Source organism: Neovison vison, chromosome 8, assembly GCF_020171115.1.
Source record: "Neovison vison isolate M4711 chromosome 8, ASM_NN_V1, whole genome shotgun sequence".
NCBI lineage: Eukaryota > Metazoa > Chordata > Mammalia > Carnivora > Mustelidae > Neogale > Neogale vison.
Window position 1 is genome coordinate 93,687,823 of NC_058098.1, and position 18,236 is coordinate 93,706,058.

The 18,236-nt window shown below is 54.5% G+C and overlaps 1 protein-coding gene across 2 annotated transcripts; it reads left to right on the forward strand.

Annotated features, from left to right (window-relative positions):
- Window positions 1-947: 947 nt before the first annotated feature.
- Window positions 948-18,006, forward strand: EMX1 (empty spiracles homeobox 1). 2 transcript variants are annotated; one of them, XM_044261371.1, is made up of 3 exons: window positions 948-1,479; window positions 7,234-7,418; window positions 17,443-18,006. In XM_044261371.1, the coding sequence occupies exons 1-3, from the start codon at window positions 948-950 to the stop codon at window positions 17,608-17,610; spliced, it is 885 nt and encodes a 294-aa protein (XP_044117306.1). In that variant the 3' UTR covers window positions 17,611-18,006. The 2 variants fall into 2 exon arrangements, with proteins under 2 accessions (XP_044117306.1, XP_044117307.1); XM_044261372.1 differs by having other exon boundaries at window positions 1,047-1,483; window positions 7,238-7,418.
- The last annotated feature ends 230 nt before the right edge of the window (window positions 18,007-18,236 follow it).

An 18,236-nucleotide genomic window follows, 5' to 3' on the forward strand; every position in this document is an offset into this window, starting at 1 on the left:
CTTGTGAAAAGAATTGGGCGTCCCCCTTTCTGGAGCTGTCCCCCGCAACCCTCAGAAAACGCGAAGCCTCACGAGCAAGGCCTCGGCTTTCAGAACGCGGCCCAGGAGAAAGACGGTGGGTGAGCGGGAGGGTCCCCGAGACCCGGGGAGCAGTGACCTGGTTAGCAGAGAATGTATTTATCGGGCAAAAAAAAAAAAAAAAAAAAAAACCACCCTCCCTCCAACCGCTCGGATCCAAGTTGCCTGAGAACTGAAACGACATCCCAGGATGAATTGGAGAGGGTTCAACTGAGTTACACATCGGGAAGTGGGGATGGAGTTTCTCCGAAGCCCCAGGCCCCTCGGACGCCTTCTTGGGCTCCCGCGTGGGCTGAGACGGTTGGGACGATCGCCAGACTCAGCTAAAAGGGCAGAGACGCGAAGAGAAGCCCGTGGCGAGGGGCGGATTGGGGCTGGGGGGAGGCCTAGACAGCCCGGCAGAGGCTCCAGTCCGCTTTTTGCCTCCGACTGCTGGCTCCTTCCCCACCCGCCGTCCCTCGCCCCGCCCCGCCCCGCCCCCCACCTTGGGGCAGGTGAGCGGCGGCCAATGGGCGAGCGCGGGGCAGGTGCCGGCTAACTCGCGCCTCGCAGTACAGCGGCCGAAGCTGAGCTGGGCAGTGCTGGGAGGACCAGGGGCGGGGGTCTGTCCTGGCTGGACTCAGGAGGGAGGGGGCCGGGCTCAGCCCCCAGGCCGTAGAGGCAGCTCGCAGCATCGCACGGAACCCGCGCCAGTGCCCGCGCCGGGAGCTGCCCGCTCGGCCCCAGAGGCCGGCGCGCCTAGCTGCGCGCCGTGGCCCGACTCCGCGTTCGCTCGCTCTCACGCCCCTCGCCTCTCCGCGCCTGGCTCGCCGGCAGGGTCTGAGCGCGGGCGGGCGGGCGGGGGAGGTGAGGGGTGCTGGTGTGTGTGCATGTGCCTGGCTGGGTGCACACCCCGCACGGCGGCGGCGCCAGGACGCGGAGCGCTCCCCAGAGCCCGGCTGCCTCGCTCGGCTCTGGCGACCGCGACCATGTTCCAGCCCACAGCCAAGCGTGGCTTTACCATCGAGTCCTTGGTAGCCAAGGACGGCGGCACCGGCGGGGGCACTGGCGGCGGGGGCGCCGGCTCCCATCCCCTGGCGGCGGCCGCCTCGGAGGAGCCACTCCGGCCCACGGCGCTCAATTACCCTCACCCCGGCGCGGCCGAGGCGGCCTTCGTGAGCGGCTTCCCCGCCGCCGCCGCCGCCGCCGCCGCCGCGGGCGCCGGTCGCTCGCTGTACGGTGGGCCCGAGCTCGTGTTCCCCGAGGCCATGAACCACCCCGCGCTGACCGTGCACCCGGCGCACCAGCTGGGCGCCTCCCCGCTGCAGCCCCCGCACTCCTTCTTCGGCGCCCAGCACCGGGACCCTCTGCACTTCTACCCCTGGGTCCTGCGGAACCGCTTCTTCGGCCACCGCTTCCAGGGTGAGTGCCCATGCTGTGCCCGCTTAGGCGGCCGGCCAGCGCTGGCGCTGCGGTGGCGCGGGGGAGGCTCGGGGGCGTGCGGGGCTGTTCAGAAGTTGTTGAAACAAGGCTGTGGGGGCCGCAGAGGCCGATTCCCAAACCGGGAAGAGCCGCGCCGGATCCGTTCGCGCTTCCGCGGCGTTGAGTTCCCTCCCAGAGAGCCAGGTTGGGACCTCCAGGCTTGCCCAGAAAACGGTTCAGGTTCGGACGCCAGACCTGGGCGCATCCCTGGAGCTTCTCCTGATCCTCCCCGCGGCCTGCCAGAATCTCTCGGTGCTGAGCCAGTCCCAGTCCAGAGAGCGCAGCGACTGCAGCGCCCGCCGCCCCCTCCCTCTGCGCGGGCTGGACCTGGGACCCTACTTCCCTCTCACATCCACCACCAATTCCCAGATATCCGCCCTCGCTGGCGCGTCCCAGCGGGGCAAAGTCCACGCGCGTGCCCCGGGTCTGCGGAGAGAAGGGGCAGCGGGGAGGAGACACTGGAGAGTTAATGTTCGGTGAGGAGTTCTCCACCGCCTTGGGGTGTTTCTCAACAACCTCGACCCGACTTTGTCGAGTCACAAGTGCCTCTCGGACCCAGGGTCGGGAAGGGTTGCAGTAGCAACCGGCTTCCTTCGCCATGCGCCGATTCTGGGAGTCCACCCGGCGGCTGCGGGACCCACGGCAGTCCTCCCAAGTAGGAGGGCGGGGGCTTTTAAGGTCGCAGGCTAGCCGAGCTCCCACGTCTTCACAGGGCAACGGGTTTGCTAATGAAGATCCCCCACTAGCCTTACAAACTCGCGCGCAGATGAGCGCACACCACACACACACACACACACACACACACGTTGCCATTATCTGACTTTCCCGAAGGAAAGAGTTGCATTTGTTGGAGTTCGTTTTCTTCCTGGTATTTGTTAAAGTTTGTTTCTCTTTTCTTGCCTGTTTTTCTTTTTAAAGAATGACCTAATTTGTACAGTAATTGCTTAGCTTCCAGTTTAATTTTGTTAGTGTAGACCGGACTGGACCTCAGCCTTTTGAGGTTCCATGACTCAGAGCTAGGTAACCCGGCTTTTAGTGAAACCAATGAAAAGGATATGGCTAGAGATTCGCCTGCCAACCTAATCTGAGGATAAACCGCGGTCTACACAGTCAAAGTAAACCAGATGCTTGGTACCATTATCTAGATAACAGAAGAAAAATGATCTTTTTTGAAGCTTTGGCTATAGCTGCTGAACTGTTTCATGGGAAGCTGCTTTCCTGGTCCAATTTGTCAATTTGCTTAGTCCCATCTGACAAGTAGATATTGACCCAGCAGATCCCAACAATATAAAAGGTTGTAATTACTTGAACAAGAATTTTTGTGGGCAGACTTGTTTCCCCTCAGATTTCAAAGATTTGCCTAAATCATGCGGTGGGGGAGGGAGCCTATGGTGTCAGCCGTTTTGGGCATGAAATCTGTCAATTACAATGATTGTTTATTGCTATAAATGATTGAAGTTTTATTCAAAACTGAGTAAACCATCTCGGTGCTCCTTGGGCCCAGCCCAGCCTGGGTCTCAAAACCTGCCACCCATGGGCTGATCTGAGAGTCGCGGCTATTTTTGAACCGTCGGGCCGGGGCAGTAGAAGGACCCGTGGTTAGGAGGCTGGTGCAAGGACAGGGGCTCTGAGGAGAGGGCAGAGCCGGTCCTAAGCCCTGGGGTCTCTGATCATCCGGGGAAGGCCTCCCCCGCCGAGCCCTCGGCTTCGGACCCGGCGCCCCACGTCCTCCTAGATGCTTTTCCCGCCTCTGGCCTCGTCCCTGCGGGCACGGGGGCGCCGAGGGCCGGGGACAGCTCGCGACAGATCCAGCTCCGGCTCTGAGCATTCCCAGCCAATCGAGCCCACATGAATTCTCCGAAAAACCTCAGAAATTGCCGCGGCTCCCTGAGCCATCAGTCCCGGCGGGCACGTTGTTGAGTTGCAAAAACGGTTGAAATTTTCTCTTAAGAACCGTTTCTGGACGCGGAGATGGAGCCATGTGTGGCCGCATTTTTGAACTCGGAAATCCGTTGGACGCGGAAGGACTTTGCCGACCTTGAGACGTTTCGGCTTTGGGTCGGATCTTCGTCGCCGCGGCTCGATGCGCGGCCCGGCAGCTGTGAGCCTGGCGGTCCCAGCTGGGCCTCGGGGCTGCGGGCCGAGCCGTCCCAGGCCCTCCGGCGCCGCGTTTTCTAGAGAACCGGGTCTCTGCGATGCTCATTTCAGCCCCGTTTTAATGCAAGAAACGAAACCCTACACGAACGAAAAGGAACATGTCTGCGCTCCGTGCGCAGCGCGGGCCAGCGCTCGGGGAAGCGGCTTCTCGGCGGAGCGAGGCGGTGGAAGAGGAAGAGCCCACGGGGGATGGTCTGGATCAGGCGGCGGGATCCTGAAGCCCGTAGCCTTCGAGGCCTGAAGGGGAGGAGCCGGCGGAAACCGGGAATTGGCCGCACTTCGGTGCCATTTCCCGGACGCAGGAACTTTCCAGGCCGGGGACGGCGTCTGGAGGGAGCCTGGGAAGCCCCAACCCTCAGGGATCCGCGTCGGTAATGGGCCGGTGCTTCAAAGGGCGCCTTTGTTTCGGCTGGAGGAGGGGGAATGAGGTTATCTCCGCAGCTTGGCCGGCCTCTCCCACTCGTCGCCCCAGGCTCCTCCGCCCAGCCGGCCGGCCCAGAGCTCCTGGCCGGCCGCGGCCTCTCCAGAAGAGAGTTCAGCGGCCAGCGCGGGCACTTCGGATCCTTTAGTTCCCACGTCCGGCCACCTCAGTCCTGGGAGTCTCTCCTGCCAGTCCCTGCCTTCCCTGCATTTAGAGGCCGGAGAAAAATGGGGTGGGGTTCAGTTCCTCCTGGCTCCAGGGAAGCTGAAGTCATACTCCTTCCCCTTCTCCACCTCTCCTTGTCTGAAACTGACTGCCCACTGCCAGAGGTGAGAACTACTGCAGGGAAACGGGCCACACTGGCCCCAGCCCCAAGCTTGTTCTGCTCTTGCGGTCCAGTTAAGGAAAACTGAAGCTGCGGTAGGAACTGTTAAGACCCATAACGAGAGGGGCCCAGGAACTTAGGCACCTAAAGCATCACTCTATCCTTACAGAAACATAGAGCTATTTGATCAGTTTGTCGGGATAGTTAGTTTTGCTCTAAACCCCCTCTCTCTTTCAGGAAAAAAAACCTTGCTTCTTTTGAAATCCAGTCTGTCATCACCTTTCAGTATACTGAGTCATTTTCCTGCCCCTTGCTTCTTCGTGGCTGGGTCAGATGGACCCCTGTGTTTCTGCCTGAAGGACACAGTCTATCTGCCCCAACAGTGCATGACAGTAAACCAAGCCTAGCTTTTCCTAAAATAGCCAGACTTGAGGCAAAGGGATGTGTGTATGTCACAAGGACAGAGTAAGCTTATTGCTTCCATCCTCCACTTTGGGTTTATGAAGACAAACACAGAGAAGTCCACCATGCAAGGGACCAACACATACCCCCAGAATTACAAAACAGCCATCAAACCATACACACTGAGGCAGACTGCAGTCCTGCTCTCCCAGCCACAGATTGTCCCTGACACCCCTGCACCCCATTCACTCCCATCTATAGGGTCTCTCCAGGCTGCCACCTCTCTTTTGACAAGCCTGGGCCGATTGAGCTGCTGAGGCCAACACTGGAACTCTGGGATGAGCGAGGCCTTCTCCCTGCCCAGCTTATTTGTCCAGAGGCAAAACTACTGTTGGGACTCCACCCAGGCTCAGAACCACACCATGTGCTGAAGCAGTTTAACATCAGCAAGAAGGGTTTGCTTCCTACCCGCCTCTTCCACCTTTCTCTGGCCTATCACACTGGTACCCACTTAAGACTTTAATTCTTATTCCTACTTGGATCAGGCTCCTCCTTCCATTCCTTCTTACTCCTCTCTGCCAGACCACTTCCCTTGATCATCTATCCCCTCCACCACCACCAGTTAAACTTCCTTCATTCAGGCCTAACAGCCCTGGGCCTGCCTCCACCTTGAAGGGCCCACTGGGCAGAGCGTCCCCCTCCATCTCCCCAAGGTGTTATGCCACTCCCTTTTGTAGCTGCACAGATTCAGCCACTTGAAACGGGAAAGTGATTGTCAGGGGACTGCATTTCCCCTCTGGCAACCTTGTTCAGAACGGGAGGTGGGGGGGAACCCAGCAATAAAAGTCAGCTGTGTAAGCGTCCAAAGCCCAAGGAGTTGGAGAAAGTAACGCCAGTCAGTTTCCACCAGCAGAGGGACATGAACAGTTACCTGGAGAGTTTTAGCAATAGCATGTCCATGATGTGCCCTTACTTCCCTTACAGAGGTATTTCCAGAAATGGAAAATCTCAGCTGAGACACAAACAATTGCCTTAAACAAAACAACAGGTCAAAATGGGTAAAACCAGTGGGCCATTGCTGGAGAAATTCATTGGTTCAGTCAATCTCAACGGCTAAACGTGTGAAAACATTCCATCTCAGGCTCTTCAATGTCAGTGGCTTGAGGGTACTGATATTTGCCCCTGCATGAGGACCCACGGGTGATGTCAGGGCCTTTTTCAAGTCTGAGAGTATGTGCAACCAAGCCAGAAATTGCACGAAGACCTGGTGGGGGGTTTACTGAATGTGGGGTGGTAGGTGGAGGCTCATTTTGGCTTTTGTACTTCCTGACCTCACCACCCTGGGGGGCCTTATCCCACCCAGGGTCAGCCCCTCCTCCTGCTGGTAGGAGCTGAGTTCCCATGATGGCCAACACTTGCCAAGGGACAAATACACTCTTTGAAAATCCTGTATGGTAGATGGGAGAAAAAGACAGTAGGGAGGCTGGAGCATATATTTACACACGCCCATGCAGAAACCAATATATCTATATCTATATATATTAGAGAGAAAGATGACATCTAGATATTTATACACGTGTTTCTTCAGCACGGGACTATTCAGGGATGAAGCAAGGCCTTTTCCCACCGGAGAGCATTAGGATCTCCTGGGGGCAGTGAGCTTTACCTGAAGGCCTGAAGGAGAGATGAGGGGAAGGGGGAGGCAGAAGCCTGACCTTAGACCTTTAGGTGTTGCCTGGACATTGACCTAGCCGCTGGCCTATTTCTACCACTTGCAAGGTAGAGCCTGGGCCTGTTGGCAGGAATTTTCAGAGGGCTAGTGGCCTGAGCATTTAGCTGCAAGGGTGGTTTAAACAGGTGTGAAAAGAGAGTGCCTTGGGTCCCTTCTAGTTCCTGAAAATGTCTTTGGCATAAGGGTGGGGAGCAGCCTCACTGTTCCCCATATCACCTTCGTGACTCTCAGCCCTGTCCCTCCTCGTGTAGCAGGGCCAGGGGACAAAGGGAGCTAAGGGATTTTTCCCACCCCGGCCTCTTCCGCTGCTCCAGGCGCCTCGCTAGGCCTGGGCCTTCCTCCTGGCCCATCTAGTGATCCGCTGCTCTGCTCCTCCAGGCCTCGGTCGACCGACGGGGTAGCTTCTCGAACCCTCAGAAAGTATGGGGGAGGAGAGAGGAGTGGACTTAAGGAAGGGGCGGCACAAGGGAAAGGGGAAAAGTGGGGGCGGGAGCCAAGGATTGGAAAGGGCAACGGAGCGCCAAGGGCGTTTGCGAGTGGGGCCAGAGGGCCGGGCTCGGCCGGCTCCCGAGGGCAGCCCGGCGGCCGGGCTGCGGCTCACGGCGCCCCTTCTCTCTGTCTGTACCTGCTGTGTTGCCGTCGGCGGCGCGGCCGCAGCGAGCGACGTGCCCCAGGACGGGCTGCTTCTGCACGGCCCCTTCGCGCGCAAGCCCAAGCGGATCCGCACGGCCTTTTCGCCCTCGCAGCTCCTGCGGCTGGAGCGCGCCTTCGAGAAGAACCACTACGTGGTGGGCGCCGAGCGGAAGCAGCTGGCCGGCAGCCTCAGCCTCTCGGAGACGCAGGTAATCACTACCCCGCCTGCCCGTGCTCAGTCCGCGGGCCCAGGTGCAGGTGGGGGCGGGCAGGTGCAGCTGGGGCCCGGGGCTCACGCCCCCCGCCTTCCCCGGAGCTCGGTGCCACTGAGGTCCAAAAGCGATCCCTACACCCCCCCCCCCCCCGCGGCCCTCCGGCAAAACCTATCTCTAGAGCCCCTTCCCTCCCGCTGCGGTTAGCCTTGCCGAGGCCGCAGGACCTCTGTCAAGCTCTAAGGACCCACCAGGACTCTGGACTCAAACCACAACCCAGCCTGCTCTCAAAGCCCACAGGAGGCGCCGGGTTCTGAGGAGGAGGCAGGGCCACGCCGCAGTCACTCCCGAGCTGTCCCAGTGTCCCCTGGAGCCGTTTCAGCCCTGTGGTTACTGCGGCTCTTCTCCCGCCTCTCCTCTGGGGTGCTCACGGTTTTGTGGGAGGCCCGGCCCTTTCCCACCACCACCCCCCACCCCGCCCGCACCGGCTTTGCTGCTGTTCATGGGCCGAGTTGGCGGAGGCCTGGGCTGCCCACCAGCGGCTGTGGTGTGGGGAGAAAGCCCACGTGTCTTCAGGCTATAAACATCAAAAGCCGAGGAATCAGCCAGGAAGGGGCCAGCCCTGCTTGGGGTCGGAGGGGGGCGCTGATCTCTGCGCAGGCAGGCTGCTAGGGCTCTGGAAACTGGTGTTTGGGGCGCGCAGACATGGGAAGAAAGTGGGAATGGTGGAAAAGTAGATTCGGGGACTCAGGGACTGCGTTCAAACACTTGGAGGGCTCTTGAGTTGGGGAGGGAACACTCCGGTGGCGTTGGAGAGGTTTTGAACTGGGTGAAATTAGGGTAACCACGGAGTATTTTTGTAACTGATAATTAAGAAAAGAAAAAATTAAAGAACTAGATTAGAGTCCTATGGAGGCAGATTTGGGTTTATTGTAAGTGAAGACTTTGCCTTAAATAAATGCTGTGTGGAAGGACCGCCTGAGCTCTTGGTCCCTGGGAGTCTGATATAACTGTAGGGGCTGGCTGCTGCCCTGGAGGCTGATTTCAGTGTCTGGATGGGCCTTGGGAGATGGTACTCCCATCCCTCAAAGCTCCCAGATGTGCAAATGAGAGAATGCGGCTTGCTTGCCCTGGGGGGGGGGGCCCTCGGGCTTTTTATCATCCTCTCCCCATTTTTGATGGTCTGGCCCCTACTATCTTCCACCCTAGTGCCCTGAGTAGGTGTCTTGGGGGGCAGGGGACAGCCTGGAGTCTCCCAGGGAGTAGTGAAAATAGGAAGGGGGCCCAGTGGGGAATCCAGATCCTAAGTGCCTCCCCAGTCCCCTAGCAGACATCACTGGCTGGTCCTCACATTCTATTTTGGTTTCTATTGTCAAGACGTCTTATCTGTCTGATGCTCCATTTAATCACACATTACTCTCTCCTCTACCACAGGGCCCGTGCTTTTTCAGATTTGCTGGTTGGGCGGTTCTAACTGCAGAGCTAAAGCTTACAAAACAGCCAAGTTAATTTTTTAAATGTTTAGAAGAAATATAAGCTAAAAAAAGAAGTTAATAAAATAATACCCCCGTTCCCTCCTGGCAAACAGTGTTTTAAAGTTGTCTAAAACAAGGTGCCAATTTAAGAATGGTGTTTATAGTTAACATCATTTAAAAAGTATTAGTTATTAAATTTTAATTGCAGAAGTGTAAGAAAACAAAACAGTTTATAATCCTCCCACCCACAGATTAACACTTGTTGAAATAATGTCATTGTTTTTAAACTTTTAATTTTTTAGCTCAGTGAGGGCATTTTTAATTAACTTTCTTTCAAACTGAATCTAGCTGCCTGTTTGCTCCCCACAATGCCAGTTAGTAAATGTAATGATTGTTTCCTTCATTTTTGTTATGTTTCAAACACATTTAAAACAAAACTGGGTAGAATAATATAGTATATCCAGCTTAACTATCAAAACTCATGTCTAATCTCGTTCTATCTATAGATGAGCTGGTTTTAGCATATGGAACAAAAAAAAAAAAAACAAAAAACCGCAGTAGAACTACGGGAGGCTTGAGCCTGAGAAACCATCCTGTAAAGTCTTCTCTTTTCAGGTGAGGACTGAGATAGAGAGATGGGGTGGGCAGAGCTCCCTAGGAGGACAGATTGGATTTTATTATCTGCCTCCTTGCTAATTGACTGTGTGACCTTGTATAAGTTACTCAACCTCTCTGAGCTCTAATTTTCTCATCTGGAAAATAGATTCTTTGAGGATTAAAGGCATGTAATAGGAATTCAAATAATATGAATTCTTTTTTTTCCCCAATTTATTTATTTTCAGAAAAACAGTATTCATTATTTTTTCACCACACCCAGTGCTCCATGCAAGCTGTGCCCTCTATAATACCCACCACCTGGTACCCCCAACCTCCCACCCCCCCGCCACTTCAAACCCCTCAGACTGTTTTTCAGAGTCCATAGTCTCTCATGGTTCACCTCCCCTTCCAATTTACCCAAATTCCCTACTCCTCTCTAACGCCCCTTGTCCTCCATGCTATTGGTTATGCTCCACAAATGAGTGAAACCATATGATAATTGACTCTCTCTGCTTGACTTATTTCACTCAGCATAATCTCTTCCAGTCCCATCCATGTTGCTACAAAAGTTGGATATGAATTCTTATCCCCAGTCCCTCCCTTCCCTCTGTGTAAAGTAGTATATATATCAAGTTGGTTAGTGTTACAGTAAGCCCCTAGACTGGGCTTCCTGAATTAGTCTGGTGTTTCTTCTGCCATATCTGGTCTCCTTCACCATCATACCTGTCTTTCTGTCCCTCTTGAAACTTATCATTTGGACTTAGGCTACCTAATTAATTATCCATCTTTCAGTATATACTGGGCAAGCCTACCTGTCATTTCCAACTATTGGCTATTTGTCAAACATCCATCTCTGCCGTCAGTCCCCTGCCATCTATTTCTACTGTCAGTAACTACATTAACTACATTTGTCTCTAGGAGCTCTCCAATCCGTCCTGTACAGATAGCTGTTTTCTATCTAGCCACATACTTCTCTGTCTGAGCTCCTTAAAATGCCTCTCCAAAGCTGGTTAATTTATACTTCCTATTTTCTGTTAATTATATTCTTCTTCCTCCTAACTAACACTAGCTCTCACCCAATGGTTGATTATTTCCTTATCATCTATTCTGTTTTATCTTCTGTGTACCTACCCTCCTTCTCAAGCTTCCCTCTGTACAGATCTAGTTAGCTACTGACAGGGTATTTGCTTACCTATCGTGTCGTCAGCTCTGTCTTTGTCTTCTTTCTGGGCCTCAGTTGCTGTATCTGTAACATTTAATGAAATGAACTCCATGGTTCTTTCCAGCCCTGAGTTTCTGTCTCATCTATATTCTCCTCTGTATTTCTGTATCGTGCTCCTCCAAGTTCTCAGAGCTCACAGTACCTCTCCGGTATATCATAATACGCATAGGACTGTGCTGCTGCAAAATGATCTACCGCGTCCAAATGTCACTCTGTAGACTGGCTAGTTCCATCTCGCAAGGAAATCTCAACATACAGATTTCCGGGCCCCATTCAGGAGATTCTCTTAGAAGTTCCAGGATAGGATCCAGGAAATGTTTTAAAACAGCTCTCTGGGTGATTCTGATGAACAACAGGCCAGCTTTGGGAGCCAAGGGTCAAGCCTTCCTGCTTCTCTCTATACCCTATAGGGTCCTGCTCAGTGACGAGCAAGGAGTCGATGCTCCATAAACATGTGTGGAATAAAGAGGCAAATTTCTGTGGATTGTACACATCTCCATGTGTTAACTTTATCAGTCATTTCCCTTGCTTTCTGTAGTCACTGACACCTCCCTGTGTCTCTGTTTTCTATTCTTCCCTTGCACTTTATTTTAGATGTTCTAGTTTTATCCACTGGGTAAAACTCCTGGTAGGATTAAGAATATCAGTGTGTGGGTCTTAATTTAGGGCTCAGGGGTCTCTGTATGCTCAAAGCTTTAGTATGGAGTGTTGGGAGGTGGGTAAGCTGAACTTCTTTGTCGGGGCAGGTTTGTATGTTTGGTGGAGTGTTGGGTATCTATGCGGGGAATGCCACGGGTCAATCCAGAGCATGGAGGCAGTGGTCCTGGGAGAGGGCTGGTTCTCCTTTCTGGCTCTGATCACTTGCTCCTCACTGCTGTGGCGCTGCTTTGGAGTCTGATCCGGATGATGGGGTGATGTCCTAAGCTTCAGTCCTGGTGGGGCAGACCCGGATTGGGGTCAGATCAGAGCTGTGAGTGGAAGTGAATGTGTGTGTGTTGTAATGGGTGTGTGTAACATGTATGTGCTACAGTGTGGGGCACATGCAGGCAGTGTGATTGATGCCCAAAGTCAGGTGATATCACATATATGTGGCATGGAAGGCGGCTCGGGTGCTTATGTGCACGCGTGGGGGTGGCATGTTAGGTGTATGGGGAAGGAGTCCAGGCTGATCAGCTGGTCAGTGTTTCCAGCTGCCCCTCCTGCTCTGAAGTGTTCATCAGGTGTTTCTTCACCTTCTCTGGCTTTGAGCTCAGTTGAGCTGTGACAAAGGGGTGCAGAAATGGAGTCCTCGGCCTTGGAGATTTGTGATGGGGGGGAATTGTAAAGTGTGCATGCTGGCAGAATATGCACAAGGAGTGACTAGAGTCTCCTTGAAGTCACAGCTGTGGGCTGAGGGAATTGAGGGGAGACCTGCAGGGGTGGAAGGTTCCCAGAAGACCTCAGGCCCAGAAAGCTTGGAGGGATGCACAGGGTTCTACATTGGTGGGAAGGAAGGGGAGGGTTTGACGTGGGTGGATTAAGATGCAGCAGGAGGTGTCAAGTCTGGCTACCATCCTGGGGCCCAAGAACAGGTGGAGAGGTCTCAGAAGGAAAGAGTGTCTGATTACCTGCCTGTGGGTTTTTCCCTCTGGGGCATTGGTAAGGAGACTTCTTGGGGTCTATTCCTGCTCTGAAAAACTCTGCTTTTAAATGTTTGTTTGTTTGTTTTAATTTTATTTGACAGACAGAGATCACAAGTAGGCAGAGAGGCAGGTAGAGAGGGAAGTAGGCTCCCTGCTGAGCAGAGAGCCCGATGCGGGGCTCGATCCCAGGACCCTGGGATTATGACCTGAGCCAAAGGCAGAGGCTTTAACCCACTGAGCCACCCAGATGTCCCTGAAAAACTCTGCTTTTGAGATGATGGTTGAGAAGGAGATATCCAAATGACTTGAATTCTAGGGAAGGTCCAGAGACATTTGTTACTAGCTCACTGTCGGTTCTGAGACAGACTCATCTCTTCTCCAGGTCTTGGTTCTTTTCCAAGAATTTCTGCGTCACTCAAGTTCCAGAGTCCAGTGGGAGGCAGGATAGGGCAGGGGAGGTGAGGGAGACTGGAGTAGGTCCCTAGGGCCTAGTCCTAAGGAGGCAGATGACTCTGTGATGTCTTTCTGAGAGTGAGGGCAAGCATCCAGATGATCTAGCAGAGGAGGAGGCAGGAAGGCTTAGGACGAGTTGGGCTGTGGTTGACGGGGAGTCAGAGGGTACCTCCCTCAGTTTGGTAGGCCTAGCATGGCATTGGGCTTGACCCTGAGAGTAGGAGTAGCTCTTATGATCAAATAATAGGAAATAGATCCCCAGCAGAGAAGGCTATTACTTTGATAGAGTGTTTGAACACCTTGTGGACAAGTATTCTCCTGAATATAGGCAGGCAGGAGCCACAGAGTCTTCCATTTGGGATTGGCTAAAGTTGGGGACCAGTGGAAATGAAGGGATCCAAATCTGGGTCATTCAAATAGCAGGTTACTCAAAAGTAAAGTGAAAGGGCGCCTGGGTTAAGCCGCTGCCTTCGGCTCAGGTCATGATCTCAGGGTCTGGGATCGAGTCACGCATCGGGCTCTCTGCTCAGCGGGGAGCCTGCTTCCTCCTCTCTCTCTCTGCCTGCCTCTCTGCCTACTTGTAATCTCTCTCTGTCAAATAAATAAATAAAATCTTTTAAAAAAAAAAGTAAAGTGAAATAATTGGCTGGAGCTGTAGTTTGCTTGTGTGTTAGTTCCTTCGTCCATTCATTTACTCATCAATACATGCACACCTTCATTCATTAATGTTACGTACATCAGTGGGTTCTCTGTTAACGCACGCATGCATTCATTCATTCCTCCACAGCACCTTCCTCATCCTGTTTGACTCATGCTGACCCCTGTGCCTCCCAATAGTAAGTCTCCCTCCCTCCCCCAGATTCTCCCTAGAAGTGGTTAACCCACTTCTAGGAATTAGAATTAAGAATTGACCCTGTTGTAGAAGTGTCCACTGAACTATGCCTAAAAAGAATCCATCTCTCCAGCCATCACACTTCCCAAACTGCTTTTCTGATTAGACCTCAATCCCTTGACCACTGATTTTCTTGGGCTCTCCATGTCTGGCTGAGGCACCTCTTGCCCAGAGCACAGGGCCAGGTACTTCACCTGTGGCCAGCTTGCTGAACAGACCAGCACATGCCCATGGAGACGCCAGCCCACACTATTACGCTGCTTTGGTTCTCTAGGTTCCCACCGCCTGATAAGGAGACAGAGAGGTTTGAGAAGTAAATGAACGCACTGCTGGGGTCCCTGGTGCTGACACAGGGAAAGTTACTCGGGAAGCACAGACAGGCAGCAGGGCAGTCCCAGCCCAGGAACATCTGAGCAGGCTTTTGAAGGCTAAGCAAGAGTACTCCAGGCAGGGAAACTCATGTAAACGTGGAGAAGCTTGGAAGGATCTGGCTTCTCTGAAGCACTGAGACAGTCAGTGAGATGGTCTTGGGAGGCCACAAGGAACCTCTCTCCAAACCCACAGGAGTCACAGATTGGGGAGGGGTTTCTTCAGCCAACATCCCGATGGTGCCCGGGGCAGTGTGCGGGTATGGTGGGGAAGCGGGTACAGAATAAATACAGCTTCGTAAAGCTAGCACTGAGAGCGGGACGCACACCACATGACCTGGTTCCTTTTTAGGGCCTCTGTCCTCCAGGGAGAGGGCTCTGGGGTGACCCTACATCACCCCGCTGGATTCCGGGGTAATGTCATTCTGGTCTCCTACTACACTCAGAGCCCAGTTCTTTTTCTTTTTTCTAAGAAAAAAATAACTCTTAATTGTTATCAGTAATGCATCAAGGAAAAGACAAAAAGTGGAAAGAAGAAAGAAATGTCACCCACACGTTAAGTACATTTCCTTCTAGTCTTTTTTCCCCATGCATACATTTTGTTTTCCCGTGGTTGTGATCACACTGTGCCCAAACCGTATCCTGCCCTTTTCACTGACATTATTAAGTCATAAGCAGCCCCCTGTTATTACAGTCTTTGTAAACAGCATCTGGTCACTCAGCCTAAGGCTGTTCACAAGATAGCCGGTCTGCCTTAGGAGACAGTTTACCTCCCTGTTTCTAGAAAGCTGCCTCCTTGACCCTGGTTGTTTTCATGGAGAAAATATTCAGGATGCTCTTTCATTTGGGTAGGCCAGGAAAGGTGGCTCTTGCCAGAAAGTGTACCGTGTGCCTGGATCTCCACCACTGAGGACTTTCCTCCTTCGGGCCGGTGTTGTGGGGTGAGCGTAGCAGGCTGGGTCCATCCCACTCCAGACAAGTCTCCTTCCCGAAAGGAGCCTTGGAGTGTGTGTGGGAGGGAGAAGATGCAGAAAGGGGCCAGCTGTCCTGGTGTTGCCCAGAGTTTCCCCATTTGCCCCATCCCTCGGCAGGGCTCACTTAGCCCTTGGCGAGCCCCACGGGCCCTCAATAATGCCATTCCAGCTCTGCATCCAGGCCTCCCCGGCACTCACCCACCTCCTGGCTGGCGTAGTGGGCTCTCGGATGGGGGGCGAGGGCAGTCAGGGGCGAGAAGCTGAGATCCACCCAGAGCCCAGCCTGCCCTGTACCCCAGAAGGGTGGTTATGGGATCTAGAAGTCTTGCCCCCAGAGCATCTACCATTTTCCTTTGTCTGTCTGAGGTGAGACTGGCAGGCGGTGGGTTTGCCCCCTGCCTTAGAGACAGGGAAGAAGCTCCTCCCTCCCTTACTGTATCCACTGAGGCCAGGGGCCTCGTTTCTTCCTATCCCTAGCTCCATGACCTCCGCCCCCGCCCACCACCCAGTGCTCTAAAATTAAAGGGCAGAGTCTCCCTCGGGAGAGGGAGCTGTTAGGGGAAGCCTTGGACTGGGTGGGCTCCATGAAGCAGATAGGGGGCCGTGCCTGGGACGCATGAAGGCAGAGCATCTTGGGCAGGAAACTGCTCCCTGTGCCCTGGCACGAGGCCTGCTTTTGGCCCAACACTGCCTTGTTTTATAGCTACAGCCTGTGCTTTTCCACCATTCTTGGAGTGGGTCGTCTTCTGAGGATGGCCCCTGTCCCCACCCAGGGTTCCAGGATCTTCCCTCAGCATTCCCTGCTGCTGCCAAAACCAAATATGCTCACCATCATTCCACACACACGACCTCCCACTCACCACCGGCAGGGACACCAGGGGTCACCCAGCGGCAGCCAACAGCACCTGCTGGCTTTGTAAATGAGCTCTCATTTTCAGGAAACCATCCATGTCTCTGCCATCTCTGTGCCACCTCCCCCAGGGACCCTTGGGAGCAAAAGCCCAGGAAGTGCCCTGGAGCTGCAAAGCCACCAGAAAAACATCTTTCCTACAGATGAGGGGCGTAAGCCCAGAACAGGGAAGGAACTTAGCAAAGGATCTGTGCTCAGGCCCACTTTCGCCAACTCTGAGGATGGGGGCGGGCGCGTGATGGCCTGGCTCTGCAAGGCCAGGAGGAGCGGACAGACTGAGTGAGGCTTCCTCCACCATCTTGAGCACTAGGTCTAGTTAGGGAGCCCTCCTTGATCATGCATAAGAGGATGTTAAAGGCTGTATCCTGGACACTGAGCAAATGCTGGGGGAGGTGGGAGAAGTGAGGGATGAGGAGAGATACGGCTAAATCTGGGGTAGCTTCCTGGAGGAGGTGAGCTTAGCATTGTTTACCTGTCCCTCCAAGGCCCCCCCCCACCACGATCACAGAGGACAGCTTTCGGCTTATGAACCCTCCCCTTGTCAGGACTCTCACTGCCTGACACAGAAGCAGGGGGCCCTCTCTGTTTAAGAGGAGCTCACTTCTGTATCCTGCGGTTTCTCCTGTGTAACCTGTTCCTATATTTGGATGGGCTGCAGAGGCCAGTGCTTCAGGGGCAAGAAGTTTAGAGCACTGGCCCCAATCGGGCTGCAGATACCCCTATGTCTAAGGAGGAAGCATCATTAGTGGGTTTCAGACCACCGTGAGTAGCTGCCCCCCGAGGGAGCAGCCATCCACTTGCCCATCTCAACCTCTGATGTGGGGTGGGGGGAATTCCGCCTGACGTTGTTCACAGGGTCCTCTGGAGAAGCTGATTGACCTAGTTAGTTGACCTAGTGTTAGTTGGAACCTTGAGTGGCAGGGTATGTGACCCTAGGAGTACTCTGGCTGTCCTGGGCACCGCTCTTGGAGTGGACATCACCTCCTGGTTATTAGCCATGTCCACTCTGCCTCATTGTGCTGCAAAGAGCACAGGGTGGCTGGGGGTGGGGGTACATCAGGGCCACAGGCGCTCATCAGGACTCATGCAGTGGCTTTTTATACATTCGCCTACTCACTCTTTACCTCCACCTCGTGAAGGAGTGATTATTATGTCTTCCTAGAAACGGGTAGGGACCCAGGCCTGCCGGGCTCCAGAGCCTGGCTTCTTCCCCTCTGCTGTGCTGTGGCTACAGGACGCTCGGCAGCTCCGTGATTGCTCCCTGCCCTCTGCGAGAGGGACTGGAAGATGGCCCCATCTTGGCCCCCTGTGCCCTCTCCCCGCCCCACCTCATTCACACCTGGAAGCGTAGTCTTTCAGATCCAGCAGGCAGTACCTGGCCAGAGGAGAGGACCCTGGCCTTCGTTTCCCCATCTGGCTCCCAGCTCAGCCTGGGCACTGAGACCCCAGGAGCTGCTCTGGGAGCCTCCTGGGTGTTTCTTACTTCTGCCCCTCCCTCCCTGGCCCAGGTGAAGGTGTGGTTCCAGAACCGGAGGACAAAGTACAAGCGGCAGAAGCTGGAGGAAGAGGGGCCTGAGTCTGAGCAGAAGAAGAAGGGCTCCCACCACATCAACCGGTGGCGCATCGCCACGAAGCAGGCCAACGGGGAGGACATCGACGTCACCTCCAATGACTAGGGTGGGCAGCCACGGATCCACAAGAGCAGAGCTGCTCGCTGCTGGCCAGGGCCCCCAGGTGGGCCCAGCTGGACTCTGGCCGCTCCCCCGCCCGCCAGGCTTCGGGGAGGCCTCGAGCCACGGCCTCGCAGGGCTTGGAGCCTGGGGCCACTGCTGACGGAGGGACAAGAAATGGGCTGGCTGAGGCCTGGGACTCCTCCACCTTCTCCTCAGAGAGCCCGCCTGCCTGGGCAGGCCGCCGGCCACAGCAGCCTCCCAGCCACTCTCCACTTCTCTGATCTCCTGTTTGTTTTGATGCGTTTCTGTTTTAATTTATTTTCCAGGCACCCACTGTAGTTCTTAGTGATTTCCTTGTATCTCCCTTCCCTATGGGAATAATAAAAGTCTCTCTCTTAATGACATGGGCATCCAGCTCCACCCCCCGGAACCTGTGAGCCGGGGGGTGGATTCGGGCTCTGGGGACCAGTGGGGACGGGCAGAGCAAGCCTGTACAGCACCTGGGAGCCTGGGGCGGGGCCCGGGAGACTCAACCCATTACCTTTTCTCCTCTGATGGTGATCTACCCTGATCCTGAGCTCCAGCTCTAGAGAAAGGGAAACTGAGGCTAGACTTGGGGAAAGATCAAC

Excerpts from the sequence above, each read along its gene's own strand:
- EMX1 (XM_044261371.1), top strand. The coding sequence starts at position 948 with ATGTGCCTGGCTGGGTGCACACCCCGCACGGCGGCGGCGCCAGGACGC. Across the intron at positions 1,480-7,233 it reads CTTCGGCCACCGCTTCCAGG|CGAGCGACGTGCCCCAGGAC; the intron begins GTGAGTGCCCAT and ends GCGCGGCCGCAG. Across the intron at positions 7,419-17,442 it reads TCAGCCTCTCGGAGACGCAG|GTGAAGGTGTGGTTCCAGAA; the intron begins GTAATCACTACC and ends TCCCTGGCCCAG.